Source organism: Durio zibethinus, chromosome 3 (assembly GCF_047325235.1).
Source record: "Durio zibethinus cultivar Kanyao isolate XHJ-2024 chromosome 3, ASM4732523v1, whole genome shotgun sequence".
Lineage (NCBI taxonomy): Eukaryota > Viridiplantae > Streptophyta > Magnoliopsida > Malvales > Malvaceae > Durio > Durio zibethinus.
The window spans coordinates 34,946,203-34,964,400 of record NC_143164.1 but is presented as its reverse complement, the minus strand read 5'-3'; the positions used below and the strand labels follow the sequence as shown (position 1 = coordinate 34,964,400).

Sequence of the window (18,198 nt, the reverse complement as noted above, 5' to 3'; positions counted from 1 at the left end):
GAATACTGAAATGAAAACCGATTTTAGCTCTTTTGCAGATTTATTGGGTGAACAGGGTGTCCTGTTTCTTATGGGTAGGCATTATTACTCCATGCCTCGCTTCCGAGTAATGATGTCAAAAGATGCAGATGAAGAACGGTGTGAAATTCAAGGGTCTGCATCCTAGAGAAGCAAAAACAGAGATGGTCCAAATTCCTCACTCCTTTTCCAGAGTTGCTAGTGATGGATTGGGAACTTAAATCCCACTCCAAAAGGGAAAACGTAATGATACTTGTACCATAATCTACAGAAAGTGAATCTGTAATGGAGGGAATCCAGAAAATCATGAATATTTCATCTTAAAATTTTCCTGAAAATTTTGATAATCTGAGCATTTTCAAATCATGTCACAAAATTTCTCCCTAAAATTCACCAGGTGCTATGTTATTTGTTCCAAAACCCTATGTGCCTACCAACAAATCAAGCTGTCTACTGTTTTCTTCCCCTTCCCTTCTTTGCTGGCTGTGCTTCGATCTGTTCTTTACCTGTAATTTCTGACATGGCCACTGCACCGAAAGGAAGAACGCTAACTAGTTAGAACATCCAGATACAAAACCAAACGCACACTGATAAATGATAAAAGAAACTATTAGAAAAATTTGTTCATAACAGTAAATAAACTCCTTGAGACATTGCCAACATCAATTGTACCCATTTGAGAGGGTTTCTTTCCACTGCCTGCTCTTTGGAATCTATCCAATTAGATTCTAGATTTTGGTCTTTCATTGTATGTCAAAAAGAAACTCCATGGCATTTTTTTATCAATTTAACTTTAAGACATTTAAGAGATAATTAATTGCAGGAGTACGGTCGTCCTAGCAAAACTCATTGCCTGCTTAAACAGTAATTTTTATGCACCCCACCCCCCCCCCCCCTTTTTTCTCGAGGAATATGATGATTTGTGCTTTGCTACATACTGAACATAAATAAGTGGTTTTTATTAGAAAGAAATGAAAAATACTACCATCAGGTCCCCGAGCCATCAAAGTGAAGAATATGTTATTCAGTTTCTCCATCTTCTTGGCCTCCTGTGCTTGATCTGTCTTGAACTTGAGGCACTAATAACACGTAAAATAGTTCATCATGAGCAAACCCAATAGCAAAAAAGAAGCAGGATAACATCAAATCCTGATGTCATAGATTCCCATTCAAAAGTCTCAAAATTACAACTGATCAGTTCTTTTCCTTAAAAAATCTAAAGGCCAAAAAGACAGTAAGAGAAAAAAAAAAACAAGAAACAAAAAACAAAAAAACAAAACAAAACAAAACAATGCATGAGTATCATATTTCGTGAGCAGACATTAGTGGAAAGACATTAGGAGGGAGACAGAAGCAGAAATGAGATTTAATTGTGATCGCTGATGTATCATTCCTAACAAACCGATTATACTAACTTTTATGAGAGATCCCTAGACTGCTTTGGACCTTTGGTCCAGTCCAGAAGCTATTAGCTGCTGATACGTGCAGTTTTCAGTTAGGCTCTTAAACATTCAAACTTGAGATTATTCAAGCAAGATGGGATTCTATCAAATACATCCTTCGTCATCCATGGCCCTAATAGCACGTTGGACCTTAGCACTAAGTTCTAAACCCAAAAACCACACATGATTGGTGTAGGCTTTTCAATTATGCTCTTGTATCACTGAAGCTTGAGATAATCAAGTCAAATTGAATTTAGGATAGATAATTTTCTGCCATCCTCAACTATCAATTTCTCGCTAACCTTTCAAACCCACAAAGCTACAAAGATGTTCTGATAAGAACTGCCAATTATTAACATTACTAACGTCTTCTAAGTCAAAGTGACAAAATAATGACTGATGAAAGTCTTAAAGGAGTTGGTTAATACAGTACCTGACAAGACATGGTATATATCTGCATTTTTTTTTATTTGGAAAAAAAGATATATTTGCTTTTTTTTTTTTTTTTAAGTTTGTCAAATGAAAAGGAAGATAAAAGTTTTTTTACATCGACTGCATCAAGAAAATATAAAGGAATACATAGAAAGTCCACCCAAATAAAAAGTGAAACATATCAAACAGCTGAAGAAAGATATAGGTTCCTGAATCCTGAAAATATGAACTGATCACCCAAGACACATAGGTCAGATAAAACAGACAGGTTTAAAATGTTTATGTAATTCATCACCTTTCAATACATCGTTTCAAGTATAGACTTAAAGTTTGTGAGTTAAATAAGTCAGTTTAACACTTCCTGTAAACTTATTTAAACACAACTCAACAGCTCAGTTTTCATGGAAAGCAAGCATAATCAATCATTAAGGAATTTTGAAGATCTCAGAAAAAGGACTTTTTGTCCATTTAATAGAAAATTGTCTCAAAACACCAACTGCATCTCTTCACCAGTTAATGCTAACCTCATTGAAATGGCTTCCTTAAAGCTCTTTCAATGCAACTGACAAAAATAGATGAAGGCACTGGCAAGATTAACTCATGCATTATTTCCACTAATGAAACAGTCAAAGGTGATAGTATTTTCTCCAATTAGGGGCCAGAAATGGAAAACAGAATCAGTTTAACCACTATTTCTGCAGAATACTCTAGAGAACTTCGCTGAAAAAAAGGTAGGAAATTAACAAGACAAGATGTTTATACCAACTTGTTACAAATCAATGCTGGTAGTGGAATGGGCTTATGCAGTGGTAATATGGGCCTAGTAGATTGTTTAAGTGTTTAGCATGTCCGGTCCAACAAATAAAAGAGTTAATTTAAATGTTAGTTAAATTGTTAGCAAACGTTAATTGCAGGATTAGTTATTCCTGCTTAGTCAGAGTCTGTTGGAAGGTATTTCATGGATTATTCACAGTTGTAAGGCAAGCTAATTCATACAGAAAATACAATCCTGAATTCCTTCCTCTATTTCTCTCTCCTTCTCTACTCTTCTTCCTCTTCTACTCTTGTTTTCTTCTTCTGCAACTCTGTTACCAATTCATTTCTTCATCTTTTTCCTCCTGCTTTGATTTGATCATACCATTTGGTATCAGAGCCCAAGATTCTAACAAGGCTAATGATGAGATTATCCAATTGGAGAGGGAAGTCATTTTGCTACAAAAAAAAGTTGAAAATTTTGGGGGTGAAACTGCATGACACTACTGCTCCGCTGAGACAGGAGACGGATGCTCAGTTTGATAAATTTTGGTATGAGATGAAAAAAATGTTTGACAGATTATATCTTGATTAGAGTATAACTCACCGACAGACCAGTCAGTAGAGCTTGGGTCACTCAAGACACACTAGATGTCAGTTGTTGGATCAACTATATCAGAGAAAACCAATGAACCAGAGCAACAGCTGGAGGTCCAAGAGCTAGATAGCCAAGTGAACAATTGTAAGTTACTGGATGATTGTAATGATAATTCCATTGTTGGGTATTTAATGGCTGGTACATTCTATGCTGTTCCTAGCTATTCTGTTAGAATGTTTTATGCTTGTTACAATCCACGTTTACTTAAAGAAAAAATGGTTTCATTAGAGAATGGTACATTGTTCTTGTTTGATCTAAAGTCTGATGTTACCTGTCAAAAGCCCAATGGCTTTATTAAAGGAAATGAATTGAGAGTTTTGTGGAATGATTCAAGTGGTTCAGAGAATTGTAAACAGCTAAGTATTGAGTTCAGTTGGTATCCTAAGATTTTGATTGTTGCCCGATTAGATGTTGTCTTTTCTGTTGATCTTAAGCTTGAGCAGTGTAATGCGATTTGTTTAAATAAGGTTGAAATGTTGAGATCATATGCTGTGGGTGGAAAGAATCAGTTCTTAGCATTTCTTGGAGCTATTGCAAGTCTACAATTGCTGCTGCTGGGTGGAATTAGTCCACGACCTTACCTGCTTTCTTTGGGAATGTTTATACCTACTATTAATGGACAAGGTTATATGCTGAAAGTTGTTCAAAGGTTGAAAGAAGATATAATGCTAATTTATCTGAAGAGTTTAGCTGGGACACCGATCTGACAAAGGATATTTGGTGTTTTGGCCCTGAAACCACTGGTCCTAACTTAGTTGTTGATGTGTTTAAAAAAATTCAGTATCTTAATGAACTTAAGAGTTCTACTGTGGTGGGGTTACGGTGGGTGTTGCAGGAAGGTACGATGACTGAGGAGAACATGAGGAGTATCTGCTTTGAAGTCTATAATATGGTTCTTCATGATAATGCCACCAACAGAGGTGGTGGTCAGATTATTTCCACTGTTAGAAGGGTTTTCTATGTTTTTCACCTTACAGCCAAGTAGCCAACCCAAGTCTTCTTGAGACTATTTATTTGGTGGAGATCCAAGCCTTTGAAAAGGCAGTTGGTGATATTTATAGTGTTCTTAACCTGAAAGATAGACATAAATTGTATTTGGAATGGGTTGTCCATTCTTTTAGAATCAACGGTGGTATTCTGTTCCTATTTCAAGTAGCTGTTAGTGACAAGTGCGCAGTCGACATTTGAGCTGACACAATTGATGTTGTAAATGTCCTGCTGAATAATAATGGATTTTTCATTAAGGAGACAGCTAATGCTCTCGAAATGACTATGAACAAGAAGGATGCTAAGGGCAAGATACTATTCTCTTTATTGTCAACATTCTCTGTTCTGCTCAAGTAAACACAGCAGGGTCTGTCCTTTATCAACCAACCTTGGCTGCTGATTTTGGAGGTCTTCAAGAGAGTATTACCACAGCAATCTTTGATCATTTGGAGATCACAACTATGTTGTTGAGACAGATCTTTGGGCTTGGTTTTGATCTTGCTGCGGATACCTTGGGTTCTACATCTGGTATGCTCTTCCTTTTATCTTTGTTTTGAGGAATATTATGATATTACTAATGGTGTAAAGAAGATTCTCCAAAACTATAAGAACTAGCAAGATATTATTTTCAGTATGGGTACAGATGAGTTTAGTGAAAATGATAACTGTCCTGTAACCTTTATCCATATTAGTAGCAATCCAGCACACGTCCTATATTCATGGTGATTCTAAAGTGGGAGAAATTGGCAGATATCCACAGGCATGGGAAGCAGTGATTTGGCTTTTATTTAAATATGGCTAGAAACAGAATGAAGCATCAGACTGTCGAGCACAAATCAGACAGAGAGTTTGACATGGAGAATTATGCGTACAGCGAGCTTCCATCTTATAGGCAGATGTCTGTTGTAAACAGATCATGCTTGAAGCTTGCTGCTAAATCTTGGGCCCTTTCGAGGTGTAGGAAAAAGTTGGACTTCTGGTTTACAGGTTGGAGTTACCAGCAAATACTCTCATGTACCCATTGTTTCATGTATCACAATGGAAAAGGCACGGGGACAAGAGCCAACACAGTTCCAGCTTCTTATGGTGGATAGTAATGGAACCTTGGTCAAGGAACCTATCACCATTCTAGCCAGAAGGATGAACAAGAAGAGAGAGGATGCAGCTTGGAGTTATTACATGAATTACAGAAGAAATATTCTGCTTATGATCCTTGAGGACAAGGATCTTCCCAAGGAAGGGGTGTTTGTTACAAGCTGGAATTGATGCTGGTAGTGGAATGGGCTTATGCTAGTAGTAATATAGGCCTAGTGGATTGTTGGAGTGTTTAGCAAGTCCGGCCCAATAAATAAAAGAGTTAATTTAAATGTTAGTTAAATTGTTAGTAAACGCTAATTGCAGGATTAGTTATTCCTTCTTAAGCCAGAGTCCATTGGAGGGTATTTCATGGACTGATTCACGGTTGTAAGGCAAGCTAATTCATACAGAAAATACAATTTTGAATTCCTTCTTCTATTTCTCTCTCCTTCTCTACTCTTCTTCCTCTTCCACTCTTGTTTTCTTCTTCGGCAACTTCATTACAGATTCATTCTGTCATCTTTTTCCTCCCGCTTTGATTTAATCGTACCATTACCAAGGGGTTACGCAAACCAGGTTCATAAGCTATTTCAAGAAACCTAGGTCTTCCATTATCTATGATCAAGAGTTTTCTATTTCCCTTAACAACATGCCATCAAAGTTCTTAGCCTCTATTCGAATGGAACAGTAATAATCCAAACAGTTAACAGAAAAGTAATGTTTTGCCCTAAAACTTCTTCAAAAACTGAGAAACAAATAAAGCAACAGAAAATAGAAAAAGGAAATAATTGCTGCAATTCCATCAAGAAAGCTAAAATGGATACAATCTTAAGTACATTCCACATGATGCATATGTGTAAATCCACTCAAGGTAAACAGACCGTCAAATTTTCACACATTTTCTTAATTAATCCCAAATCTAACCTAATTCTTCGGAAATAAACATCAATTACCACCTTCACATGACAATTGATTCAATCAAAGTCAATAATCTAAGCAATTAGGGAATGTAATTCATACCTCTTTGTTATCAGTAACCTTCAAAACCAATTTGCCATCGCAATGCCGGTACTTCATGCAATACCGCGTCTAGGTCCCCCCGATCCAAATCCAGAAAAAATAGACCCCAAACAAAAGTCAGTAACAGTCATAACTGATATTTTGCAAACCCTAACTGCGCTAATTAGACCAAAATTTCCAATTATATAATAACAATGACAATAATAAGAGTGGAAGGTAGAGAAAAAGAGGGAGAGTAAAGTTAAATACCGATTCAGGATCGGCACGGAACAACTGTACTGTTCGCTCAACGAATTCGTCCCACGATGTTATGTAAACCATTGCGCCGTCAATCAAAGAAGAACCGAATTTTGATGAGAATCTGCAAACGGAGCGTTGTCACACTCAAGGCGAAGCTCAGTTTATCATCGATTTTTTTTTTTGTTGCCAGGGGAGTTTATGAGGGATTTTATATACTAAAAATATTACGGTCAAAGGTCATCCTTAAACCAATAGAAGCTCGCCACGACAGCCCAAAAAAAAAAAAAGCGTAAGTGCGGGACAGACTTTAATTTGGTGTGGCCTTGCCACCACCCCAGGCCGAGAAAATCACAAAACGCTGCCGTTTTAGACTAACACCCATATTCTAGTTATCATGTTGAATTAACTTATTAGATTGGTTATGCTTTTTGTTCAAGTGTCGCATTGGGTTGTTCAATCATGACATTGCTATTGATCAGTTGTAATTGAAATATCTTGTAGATGACAATGCGTTTCTTTGCATACTTATTGTTTTTTGCATCATATTTACTAAAACGGTAGACATGATGGTTGAGCGGCTACAATTGTTAGGATTTGTGGGTATGAAGTTGGGATTTGAGGACAGTACAAAACAATCCCATACTTTTTGTGGGAGGCCGAGTAGATGCGAATGTGATTTTGGTGAAGTAATTGTATATTCAATTAATTTATATAATTATTTTTTAAAAAATAATATTTAATAAATTTAAAGTTTTAATTCAACATTTTATAATTTATTTTTCTATTCTCTAAGGGAACTACAAAAAATAATTTTCATTTGACCCTTTTTCTTCGTATATAAAACACAATGATTTTCCTTTTGACCGAAGCTTTCGATTCAATGAATTTTACTTAATTTGTTGAAATTCTTTATAATTCCATGGTTTTTATTTTGGGTTCTCAAAGTAGTGTTGAATTGAAGTTTAATTTAGACACTAAATTTCATCGTTACACTATTCAATTAATTATTATGGTTTTAATTTCTATTATTATATTTAGTGAAAATTAAATGAGTTTTGAAGATGTAGGATAAAATTCAGCATAATTTATTTTTAATATTTTTTGAAATTCCTTAATAATAATAATAATAATAATAATAATGATAATGATTCGGTTTTGTGGGGGGAAATTCATCTTAAAATGAGGTTAGGTTGCTAGAAACGTGCCTTAAAATTAGGATGTTAATAGTAATGAAGGCCAGCCAGACAACATGGAAAGTGGGGACCCTTTAAATTAATGGAAAATTTTTATTCTATTTAATTGATTAATATTTCATTTTCAAGCTTAGTTTTCTTCTTAAAACGTGTAAAAACTTTTTTTTTTTTTTGTCAATAAAGCTTTTTCGTTTTTTAAAAGAAAAGATAACGTGCAAAACCAATGCCTAAATTTGTTTTTTTCACTTTTTTTTTTTTTGTTCTTTGAACAGATTGTTTTTTCCTAAATTAATTTTCTAGAATTTGCATTTCTCAATGAAAATATTTTTTTATTAACAATAGAGAAATTAATTTGCAAATAGACCAAAATTTGATAATGTAAGTTCAATGAATAGTGGTTTTGTTTATAATATTTTAAAAAATGTCATAATCTCATAATTTAATTATAATAATATACTTGTATACTATTAATATGCTATTTTCCTTTTTTTAATATTTGAAAATTCAGTGTAACTTAATCTTGTTAATATTATATATATTTTTGAAATATGATTAATATGATATTTAAAAATATGTATTTAATGTATTATTTTCTCTTAAATTTAGTGAAAATAATGCATTAAATATAAAAATATTTTTTATATACTAATTAGATTTTGTTAATGAATATCTTAGATATATTTAAGGTTATTTAAGTTTTTATTTTTAATAATATTTTTTTAATAAATACAATAATTAATAGTTAATAATCTTTAAAAAATAGTAATAACGAACCCATAAATAATAATGCCAATTAATTATTAACACAGAAATAAATGAATAATAATAATGATTGTAGTAGATTGAATGTGAAGATTCAAGGAAACGCTGCCGTTAGGAGATCCCATGGGAATCGAAAATATAAATAAATAAATAAATAACCGTCACGTGTTAACTCTCGAAGCGGTTTCTGTCTCGCTTTAGTTCTCCTTGCTCGCGAAGCTCGAAAATTAGCTTAAGATTCTCTTTCTCTCTCTCCCTCTCTCTCTCGCTCGAATCAGATTCTTTGGCACCAACAATGACCTCGCAATCCCCGCCCACAACCGCGTTCTTTACACGCGCCACCATGTCAACCTTCACGCGCCGCCCATGGCGCGAGTTCCTCTCGCTCTCATCCATAGCCCGCCCCATCTCCTTCGGCGACGCCACGGCCCGTATGAAGCGGAACCTCTACTACTTCCGCGTGAACTACGCCATGATAATCCTGGTAATCCTCTTCCTCAGCCTCCTATGGCATCCAATCTCCATGATCGTCTTCTTGGTCGTCTTCATCGCCTGGTTCTTTCTCTACTTCTTCCGCGACGATCCCCTGGTCATTCTCAACCGCACGATTGACGACCGCCTCGTGCTGGCAATCCTATCCGTAATTACGATTGTAGCCCTGGTTCTGACCGACGTTTGGTTGAACGTGTTGGTCTCCGTTTTGATTGGGGTTTTTATCGTGGGACTACACGCTGCGCTTAGGGGAACAGAGGATTTGTACTCGGGTGAACCGGACGGTAGCGATGGTGGGCTGTTTTCGGTCGTGGGCGGCAGCCCCACCCGAGCCGGGTACTCCCGCGTTTAAATCCAAATTATCGATTTAACAGTGAATTGATTCTTTGCTTGAAGTGCTGAAATTTTTTTTCTTTATGGGTTTTTTTTTTTTTTTTTTACTTTTAATTAATGTTAATGTGTTTGTAAATTTTGTAATGTGAATTGTTAAGTTTTGATAATTACTTAAAAAATTAAATGTTATTTTCTGGGTTTAGGATTTGGATTTATGTCTTAGCTTTTGTCTTTGTCTGAAGTATTAAATGTTTGGATTCGTGGGTGTATTCATTGAAGCCAAACTTAGTAGGTGGGAGGATGGAATAGTTAAATCTGAATTTGCTAACTGCATTTTCGAGATTGTAATTTGAACAAACACCCCATAGGCATAGTCATAGATTTTTTTGACGTATTAAGATGACTGTAAGAACAGAATGGTGCTTGTCAATGACCAATATAACGGTCGCCATGAGTAGTTGTTCCAGCGATGAAAGGGTTTATTATTCAAAGCTGTGTATGCATCCACATGGTTAGATGGCCAAACACCCCCATAGGCATAGTCATAGATGTTTTTGATGTACGAAGATGACTGTAAGAACAAGAATGGTCCTTGTCAATGACCAATATAACAGTCGCCATGAGTAGTTGTTCCAGCGATGAAAGGGTTTATTAGTCTAAAGCTGTCTATCCATCCACATGGTTAGATGGCCCTCTCCCTTTCCAGTGTCCATTAGGTGTTTTCTTTCTTTTCTTTTGCTTTGCTTTGCTTTATATGGGTCAAAGGAGCCCCAAAAGTTGTCATTCTTTGTCTGTGGAAGTGTGGAACTGGAATATAGAATGTCATCTCCTAGAAATTTTATGGTTTGATTTGAATGCCTTTGACATTGAGTTCTGCATGCATGGTGTTATAAATTCCTCCCCCTACAGATATTTTGCTCAATAGATAGCAAAGATTTGTGGTTTGTCTTTTGTCCTAAATGGGATTTTGCCAAAGTTCCTCCAAGTCAGGTTTTCGGTCTTTATCAATTTTTTTCCCATCCGAGTCTTTTCTTTTCGTATAAAATTCTAGTTCGAAATTAAGAAAGAGGTTACAATTATCGAGTTTTAAATTTATTGGATATCATTTTTTAAAAATAACTCTACAATTCAATTAAACTAAATAATCATCTGAGCCTTTTCTAGAGGCTTTGGTGTTGGTTTGTAAGCTCTTTAATGTCTTTTCAAGAGGCTTTATTGTTGGTTTGTAAGCTCTGTAAAAGATTCGAAATCTGACCATATCTTAGTTACTTCTGGTTCCTTAAGCTTCAGTGCTTTTAACCGCAAAATGCAATCCTTGCACGATCCTTGACGAATCTAAACCCAAAATCTTGAAATAAGGAAATCATGCCTCGAGAATTTAACCAAATCACATTCTCTTTTTCCTTGAGACCCAGCTGGGCACACTCAAATTAAAAACATGCTCCCAGGTTTTTGGGTGGACTCGAATTTACTGACATCCCATCATGCGTGGGAATTGTTAGATTCACATAACGCAGTGTAATGCTGACGCAGTTCACATTGGTCGCAAGTCTTAAAATCCCGACCTGTGCGTTAAAAAAAAAAAGAATCTTGAAAGCAAAGGATTCTGCTCGGATGGAAAGTGAGAAGATTTTACGTCAAACTAATCGAAAACGATGAAAAGATCCACAAGTTGTAACGGTAAATTGATAATACAATCTGCCCTAGCAAGCTCGATGTCATGATTTCAAACAACGTGTCAATGCCGCATACACTGTTCTATTCGAAGGAAGAGAATGAAAGAGACTATTGTAGAAGAACCAACTCACTGGATAGATGCTTTTATATAAAAAAAACATGCCGGATCAAAATGTCCTATTCTATAACCAAAGAGATTCGAATAAAGGATATATGCATAGATTATTGATGTGGTGAGGAAAGAATGAAAGAAAGCATTATTATTGATCTGGGACTTTTCGAGCATATGCCAACACCATAACAAAATCCTTTGCAGAAGAACCAACAGATGCTGGTACTCGCTGTGATGTCGATGCTGTTTGCAGCCACAAATCAACTAAAGTATACAACTGCAACGTGGGAACCACAGGTTGCCCCATACATTTGATCTCAACCTGCCAGAAAAAATAACAAAATGTAATAAAGACAATTCACCTTGTTCAACATCAATAATTACCAAAGGTAGTGAGACAATGTCTGTTCTAGTGACAAGTGAAGTTTAAACTACTACTTCAGTTCATTTGCCTACCTATTTTCTTATCCTTCAGTCGTTTCAGAAATTCTCACAGAATGAATGCAATTTAGCTAAATCAGTAGAATTTATCAAAGAGGATAGTACTTCAGCAGGCTTTAGAAAGATGCGGATCCCATCAAAAAGATGGTTATATAATTCAATTCAACTGTTCGACTGTTCTTCACTGGTTTCAAAAGCAAACTTGACAGCATTTTAGAGTTTGCTGCGATTGATTTGTCACAGATTGGGATGAAAGCACACTTTTTCTCACATTTAGTTGAAAACTTGAGGCAGTCACACTTCTTAAACTTTAAATTATTCGTAGTTTATGAGAGGAAACTCAACCACAGTAAATTGATATGATGATTCAGTGCAAACAACAAGCGAACAAGTAAATTCTAGTAGTTAAATGAAGATAGACTTCTAGCACTGACACGTAAAAATTTGAAAAGATAGTTGTGAAAATGGTTCAGGTAATGAGGAGTCTGGATTGGTTATACATGCATACGCCTGTCCCATATGCCATACTTTCAACAAAGTGGAGAATAAGGCTTGGAACTCTTCTTTTCTAACCAAATTCAAAATATCCATGCATAGATTATCATACGAATAAAGCATAACATTTTAGAACTGAGCCTGATTGAAAAAATAGACATTGAAAAACCAAAAGCCAAAAACTTTTTGGCCAAATTTCTTCTTTGTGTATCATTAAAGAACATTCAACGAGAGATAACTCACCTCAGCTTCTTCAGTAAGGTCCAATTTCTTCATCAGGTATTTTTGGATAAAAGAAACAGGTATATTTCCATCCCTGTCACAGAATGAAAGAAGTATGATAACTATTTCTTCCGATAAAAGAAATTTTTAATAATAATCATCTATGAATCATTCTACCATTTCAGAAGTCAGAGATAAATTCAACTTTTAGGTTTTTCTGGCATCAATTAATAAAGAAACACTTGAATCAAAATGGTTATGGAACCATCTTAAGTGACACTGAGAAAGAACTATAATTTGGTATACACATCGAAGTGAAAACATGGTCATTAACCCATATGGCTGATCCAAAATGTAAACTTGGAATGCAGTAAATTGAAGAAAAAAAAGCACAAAAACATGCAGGAGTAAGTTGTAAAAAATGGATAGAAATGGTTTAGCTAGTTATAACAGTTCAAACCACTTAAAGAGAAAAATAGTCAAATTAACAAGGTTAATTGGCAGAAGAAATAAAATTGCAGTTTTTTTAGCACTCATCTCACTGTTAAACAGGTCATTCAGGAGATAACTATTTACCAAGTCAGCTTTTTCAGTTTTCAAACTGAATGTATAGTCTCTAGCATGACCACAGAAACTGTACTCAGCTTGTGGTCTTGTCATGGTTGCTTAACGATCCAATATGGAATCTAACATAAAGTTGGTTAAAGATAAGTCTTCACAGTACAGCAACTTACCAGCGAATAGAAATTGGGATCATAGTGCCCTATGTTTATTTCACCATCACATACCTGATAACTTAAGATAAGATCTAGGCAACAATTTCCAGAAGGCAATTCCCAAATGATTTAGGTTGAAGTATAAATTGAGAGTAAATGGCCGTAATGTCATAAAATAATCCACCAAGTAAAATAAACACCTTTCAGTGGATAGGAGCTGGATTAACAATAGGAAGTGACTAGAGAGACCTTTTTCATATAAAACAATCTAAAACTGAAGTGATTCTACTCCAACCATTATTTGTCTTACCACACCTTTACACGCATTTAGCCTTTTTATCCTAAGCTTACAACATCTTTATATAAACTTTAACACACACGGGCCAAATGCTTTCTTGAACTTGTTGATGAACATTAAAATTACCGAAGATGAATAACAAAAACCCGTATAAACAGCTGACAGTTGCTTAATAATAATGCTTGTTGGTCTCATCAGTACTTTATTCCTATTTATACTCTGGATCAAACCTGATTTCTAGCCTTCTTATCTTATTACTGCTGTTTATAAGCATCAGTAGCCATAAAATTTGGTGGTACTCACTATATCAGGTCCACTAGTTAAATCTTTACTGAAAGCAAGGCATAAACAGTTGTAAGTCATCCTGTAAGCGTTTCAATACATAATTGGTGGAAGTAACTTAAGCCTGTGATCCACTGATTGCCCATATATCATTAAAAAAATTCTGCAGCTACCATAGCCCCTGCTTCCTCAAGTGAAATTGCTTCCTCAGAAGACTGCCAAGATATTAGTATCTTTGCCTTGTCTCATCTCCACCCGCTCTCACAGTCCATTAACCATTTCCTTTATACTCCAAGTTATCTGTTACCTTATAAATTCCAGCATATAATATTTATTAAATTCCTTTAACAGTCTCTAAATTGGTAACAACCCACATGTCTGTTCTCTTTTCCGTATGCTAAGCCAAATACTAGGAGATTTATGGTACAGAAAAACAGGATGGATGACAGGCCAGAATCATGGTGCTAACAACTAACAAGCAACATATGGAATTTATGATCTTCAGCAAAAGGAGGAAGAATATATAGCAAGCTATTGTAAGACTCATGCAAAAGGAATTTCCAAAACGAACTTACTTTATCCTTAAGTAATTTGCAGGAATTTGAGGAAGGGGTGCATCTCCTTCCCTGAAAGCATTGACATTTGAATCAGTTTATGATCAAGACAAAATAATCTTAAGATAAACTCTGGTTTCAATCCATTAAAGTTTGAAGGATGCAATCAACTCTTACTGGTCTTCAGAGGCCACTAATGAGAACCAAACAGGACCAATTCTTCTTTCATGCTTTGGACCTGCAGCATCTAGCACAGCTTGTGGAGAAAAGCCAGAATCCCCAAATCCAGAAGCCCTTTTTCGACGAATCCTGCGTAACATTTTAGGAGTTACAGTTTCTGAAGTTGCAGGACCAATACTCTCCTTTTCATCCTCAACTTTATTTTTGCATTTGTCTTCCCTATTTTTGGTTTTGGACATTTGAGCTTCAATGTTGGTGATATTAGTAGCTTCTAATTTAGAATCAGAGCCTTGTGGATTAGACTTGAAGGACTTGGTCCTATTTGCAACCTCCACCAAACAATTCAAAGGTTTCCAGAGGTCCAATTTTCCATCCCATGATGCGCCACCATTCTCTGCTTCTTTATTCGTGTGTTGGCTAGGTTCAGCAGAAGAAGTACACTGTGTTCAATTTTTATAGATGAGAGAAATTATCAGACTACACTAAAACATTAATAATTTTCAAGTAAATGGATGTTTGAGAAAAGAGAGAACTATTTAAACAATATTGGACCCTATGAGAACAAAAGTCTGACAACTTAAAAAATATGAAGGCTTCCTTTACCTGTCTTTTATTCTGAGTGAATTTATTTAGCGTTTCAGGTGAGCTTGCACTCTCCTGGTGATCCTCCATAGAGTCCTCATCTCTTTTAACAGGCTTCTCTACTGAAAAACTAGAACCTCGTAAAGTACCAGACTTTCTGGCAACAGCTTTTGTTCTCCTTCCAGTCATGGTAGTTTGTGTTGATACTTTGGGGGCATTAACAACCAACGAGGAGAGTGATCTCTCCTTTCTTCTAGTTGGCACTGTAACTGGGAGCACAATTTCAGGCGCCCTCACTTTTCTTCTTTTAAGAGGGAAGACTTTGGCCCTTACATCTTGCAGACTATGGTCAGGCCTGAATACCAAAAGCACAAATGAAGCTCAAACATATTAATTTTTTCAAAATTTCGATTAACCAACATTAAGCATGTGTGTGGATGATCAACCAAGGAAGATACAAAAAGATTATTTAGGAAAGCCAAAAGCTGCGTGCAATAACCTGAATCCACCCAGTATAAGGATGTTTTCCACTTCAAAATATTTGACCTTGATTTTGACATGGAGATATTCACAATCCTAACAAAGCAATGAGTTCTTACATTTGCATAACAATGCTAGATTCTGCCTAGAAATTTTACTTGAAATTGGCTAAGTTACATATATTAGCCAAATCACTTGGAAAAACGGGGAAACAAGCAATGTTGGCTGCTTCTAAAGATATCCATGCTTTTCTATCTTCTTCCAAAAACTTGGTAAACATTAACTTCAAAAAGATTCATTATTAATCCTCCAAATTTCTACTGTTTCCTCCACAAAATTTTTATTGCTTGCCTTTAAATCTGAAATTTATAGCGCCAGTGAGAAGATGAATGGCATGTAGGAGAAGCCACTATCAGAGCTCAAAAGGATGGAATGACTAATGATCCTAAGGCATTCAGAAGAAATCAGAAAACTTTGCCAGTAACCACTTCAAACAAGTAGATATCGTCTGGAGTATTTGACAAGATTAAAACTAGTGGTAATTACTTTACATGTCAAAAAAAATTGTGACATGAAGGCTGCAATTAACAGATGAGTTATGACTTATGACTATATAAGGGACAAAGAGAAGATGGTATAGGAGCATAATATGTAAATGAAGGATACCTTAATTTCTCCAGAGGAACACAACCCAAATCAATGTTGCATATTGGACAGCATTCTAGTTCTTCCTCTTGTATCTTATCATATATGCACTTTCTGCAAACTACATAAAATTCAACAGACAAAATCTTACATAAATTTCCATTTAACAGACTTACAAGGCATTGAAATAAAGATCACACGCATCAATCATAGAAAAGATTTTAATTGGAAACAAGCTGAGAAAGTGAAGCAATTGAAACTCGTCTGTAACTTGGAAAAGAGGTTGGTTCCATTCCATTTCAAAAACTGGAAAACGATCTTAAAGTTTGAATCTTGTTATGGACTTGCAAAACAAATGAGGAAAGCTCCAATCTTGGAAACCACCCTTGAATTGGAAGTAAAGTATATGATAGTAAGAAGCCTTAACTTAATATGGAAAACGATAACTGGGTGCAATGAATCTTAAACAAACGGATTCATAATAGAATAAACAGAAGTCATGTATGAATACATTAAAATCCACTCCCAAATAATCAAACTGTATTGCCAAAAGTAGTTACTATACCATACATCAACAAAGCAATATAACTGCTTCCCTCTCGTTTTATTAAACTAATCCGTACGCATTAATCTTATATCAACATATTTTTCTACCGACAGCCTTACCATCAACTGGTAAGAAAAAGAGGGAAATGAAATAAAACAGCAATACCGTATTAAGGCATAGTAATAGAAACATTAAGGGAACAAGTCAACAGAGAGGGTAAGAAGCGAAACCAAGAAAAACCCAGATAAGAAAACGGGGAAAACAAGAACAACCCAGATTAAAAGAGGAGCAGAACGCAAAGAAAAAACTGAAAATTTGAAGAATTAAGAACAAATGAGCTAGAAAAAGGAACGAAATTTGAAAGAAAAAAAGAGAGAAATCTCAGGAGAGACTCACACGTGTGAAGACATTCAGATATGGTGGTGGCATCTCTCAGAAGCTTATTGCAAAGAGGACAAGTCATGCATACCGCAATCGCTTCTCTCCTCACCTTCACAACCTGATTCGCCATCTCCCTCCCCTTTCTCTTTCAATCTCAATAACTCGTTGCACGTATGCTCCCTCTCACTGCATGTCAACGACAAGCAAAAAGCAACGGAATATTTACGTGCATATCTTCATAAAAACCTGCATTAAAACCCATGACAGAAATACCACTAAGAAGAAGGATTATAAACAGAGAGGTCGATAGGAAACGGGAACGGAAGCTAAGAGCTATGGGGGCTCATATGGGGAATGTTAATCTGATCTGAAAGGAAAAGAAAGGAAAAGGGAAAGAGTATGGGATAAGACAACGTTGATTTTCGATGTGGATTTTTCGGACAGAGAAGAAGAAATGGGGGCGTCGTTGAGGAGAGAAACGCAACAATGATCTGAATCTAAAAATAATAAATAGAGAGAGAAGGAAAAGACTAAAGAGGGTGTCGTCCAAGGGGGCATGAACCGAGAGTTTCCTTTGTCTTTATGTATTTTCTTTCTTATTTTTATTTATAATTTATATTCTACTAATAATAATAATATTAGTAATAAAAATATATAATATTTTTTAGTAAATATTTAAGACAAGTTTAATGTAGAAGGGCTCCAATTAGGATTTGGAATTTTGGATCGGTGGTGACTTTCCCTTGCGAACGACAGAGAAGGCTGTACCCTAAGGAAGAACGGACCTCTAGGCTCCATATTAAACGACGTCGTTTTTAGTGGTTAGTAGTACACTATTTAATGCTTGTACACTTATCTTAAAGAGTTTGATATAAATTTTAGAGTATAGTCATAAAATATTTATTGAAAAATAAGATAAATTTATTTCAATTGATTTTAAAAAAATATAGAGTGAAATTTAAAAATTGTTTATCACTAAAAAGAATAAAAGCATTTATATGGGTAAAAACAAGATATGAATTTACATAAAATCAATTCAAGAATTTAAAAGAATTTGAATTTTAAAATTTTTTTATCACTAAAAAAAACAAAGTAAAAGCATTTATATGGGTAAAAACAATAAATGATCGAAGTAAATTTATGAATTTACATTAAAAAAAAAAACAATTGAAGAATTTA

At 35.2% G+C, this 18,198-nt stretch overlaps 3 protein-coding genes across 3 annotated transcripts; 1 reads left to right on the top strand and 2 right to left on the bottom strand.

The window, feature by feature from the left end:
• Nucleotides 1–313: 313 nt before the first annotated feature.
• On the bottom strand, nt 314–6,821 carry LOC111283718 (signal recognition particle 9 kDa protein). The gene is made up of 4 exons (XM_022872313.2): nt 6,637–6,821; nt 6,388–6,456; nt 1,004–1,097; nt 314–545 (listed from the first exon to the last, which is right to left on the bottom strand). Exons 1-4 carry the CDS (start codon nt 6,706–6,708, stop codon nt 469–471), a joined length of 312 nt encoding a protein of 103 aa, XP_022728048.2. The 5' UTR covers nt 6,709–6,821; the 3' UTR covers nt 314–468.
• A 1,930-nt stretch (nt 6,822–8,751) lies between these two features.
• Nucleotides 8,752–9,609, top strand: LOC111284013 (PRA1 family protein E-like). The gene has a single exon (XM_022872740.2). It carries the CDS (start codon nt 8,878–8,880, stop codon nt 9,424–9,426), a length of 549 nt encoding a protein of 182 aa, XP_022728475.1. The 5' UTR covers nt 8,752–8,877; the 3' UTR covers nt 9,427–9,609.
• A 1,415-nt stretch (nt 9,610–11,024) lies between these two features.
• LOC111284011 (E3 ubiquitin protein ligase DRIP2-like) lies at nt 11,025–17,595 on the bottom strand. Its single transcript, XM_022872735.2, has 7 exons — nt 17,035–17,595; nt 16,113–16,212; nt 14,988–15,321; nt 14,382–14,824; nt 14,226–14,276; nt 12,376–12,448; nt 11,025–11,518 (listed from the first exon to the last, which is right to left on the bottom strand). The coding sequence occupies exons 1-7, from the start codon at nt 17,147–17,149 to the stop codon at nt 11,345–11,347; spliced, it is 1,290 nt and encodes a 429-aa protein (XP_022728470.1). The 5' UTR covers nt 17,150–17,595; the 3' UTR covers nt 11,025–11,344.
• Nucleotides 17,596–18,198: the final 603 nt, after the last annotated feature.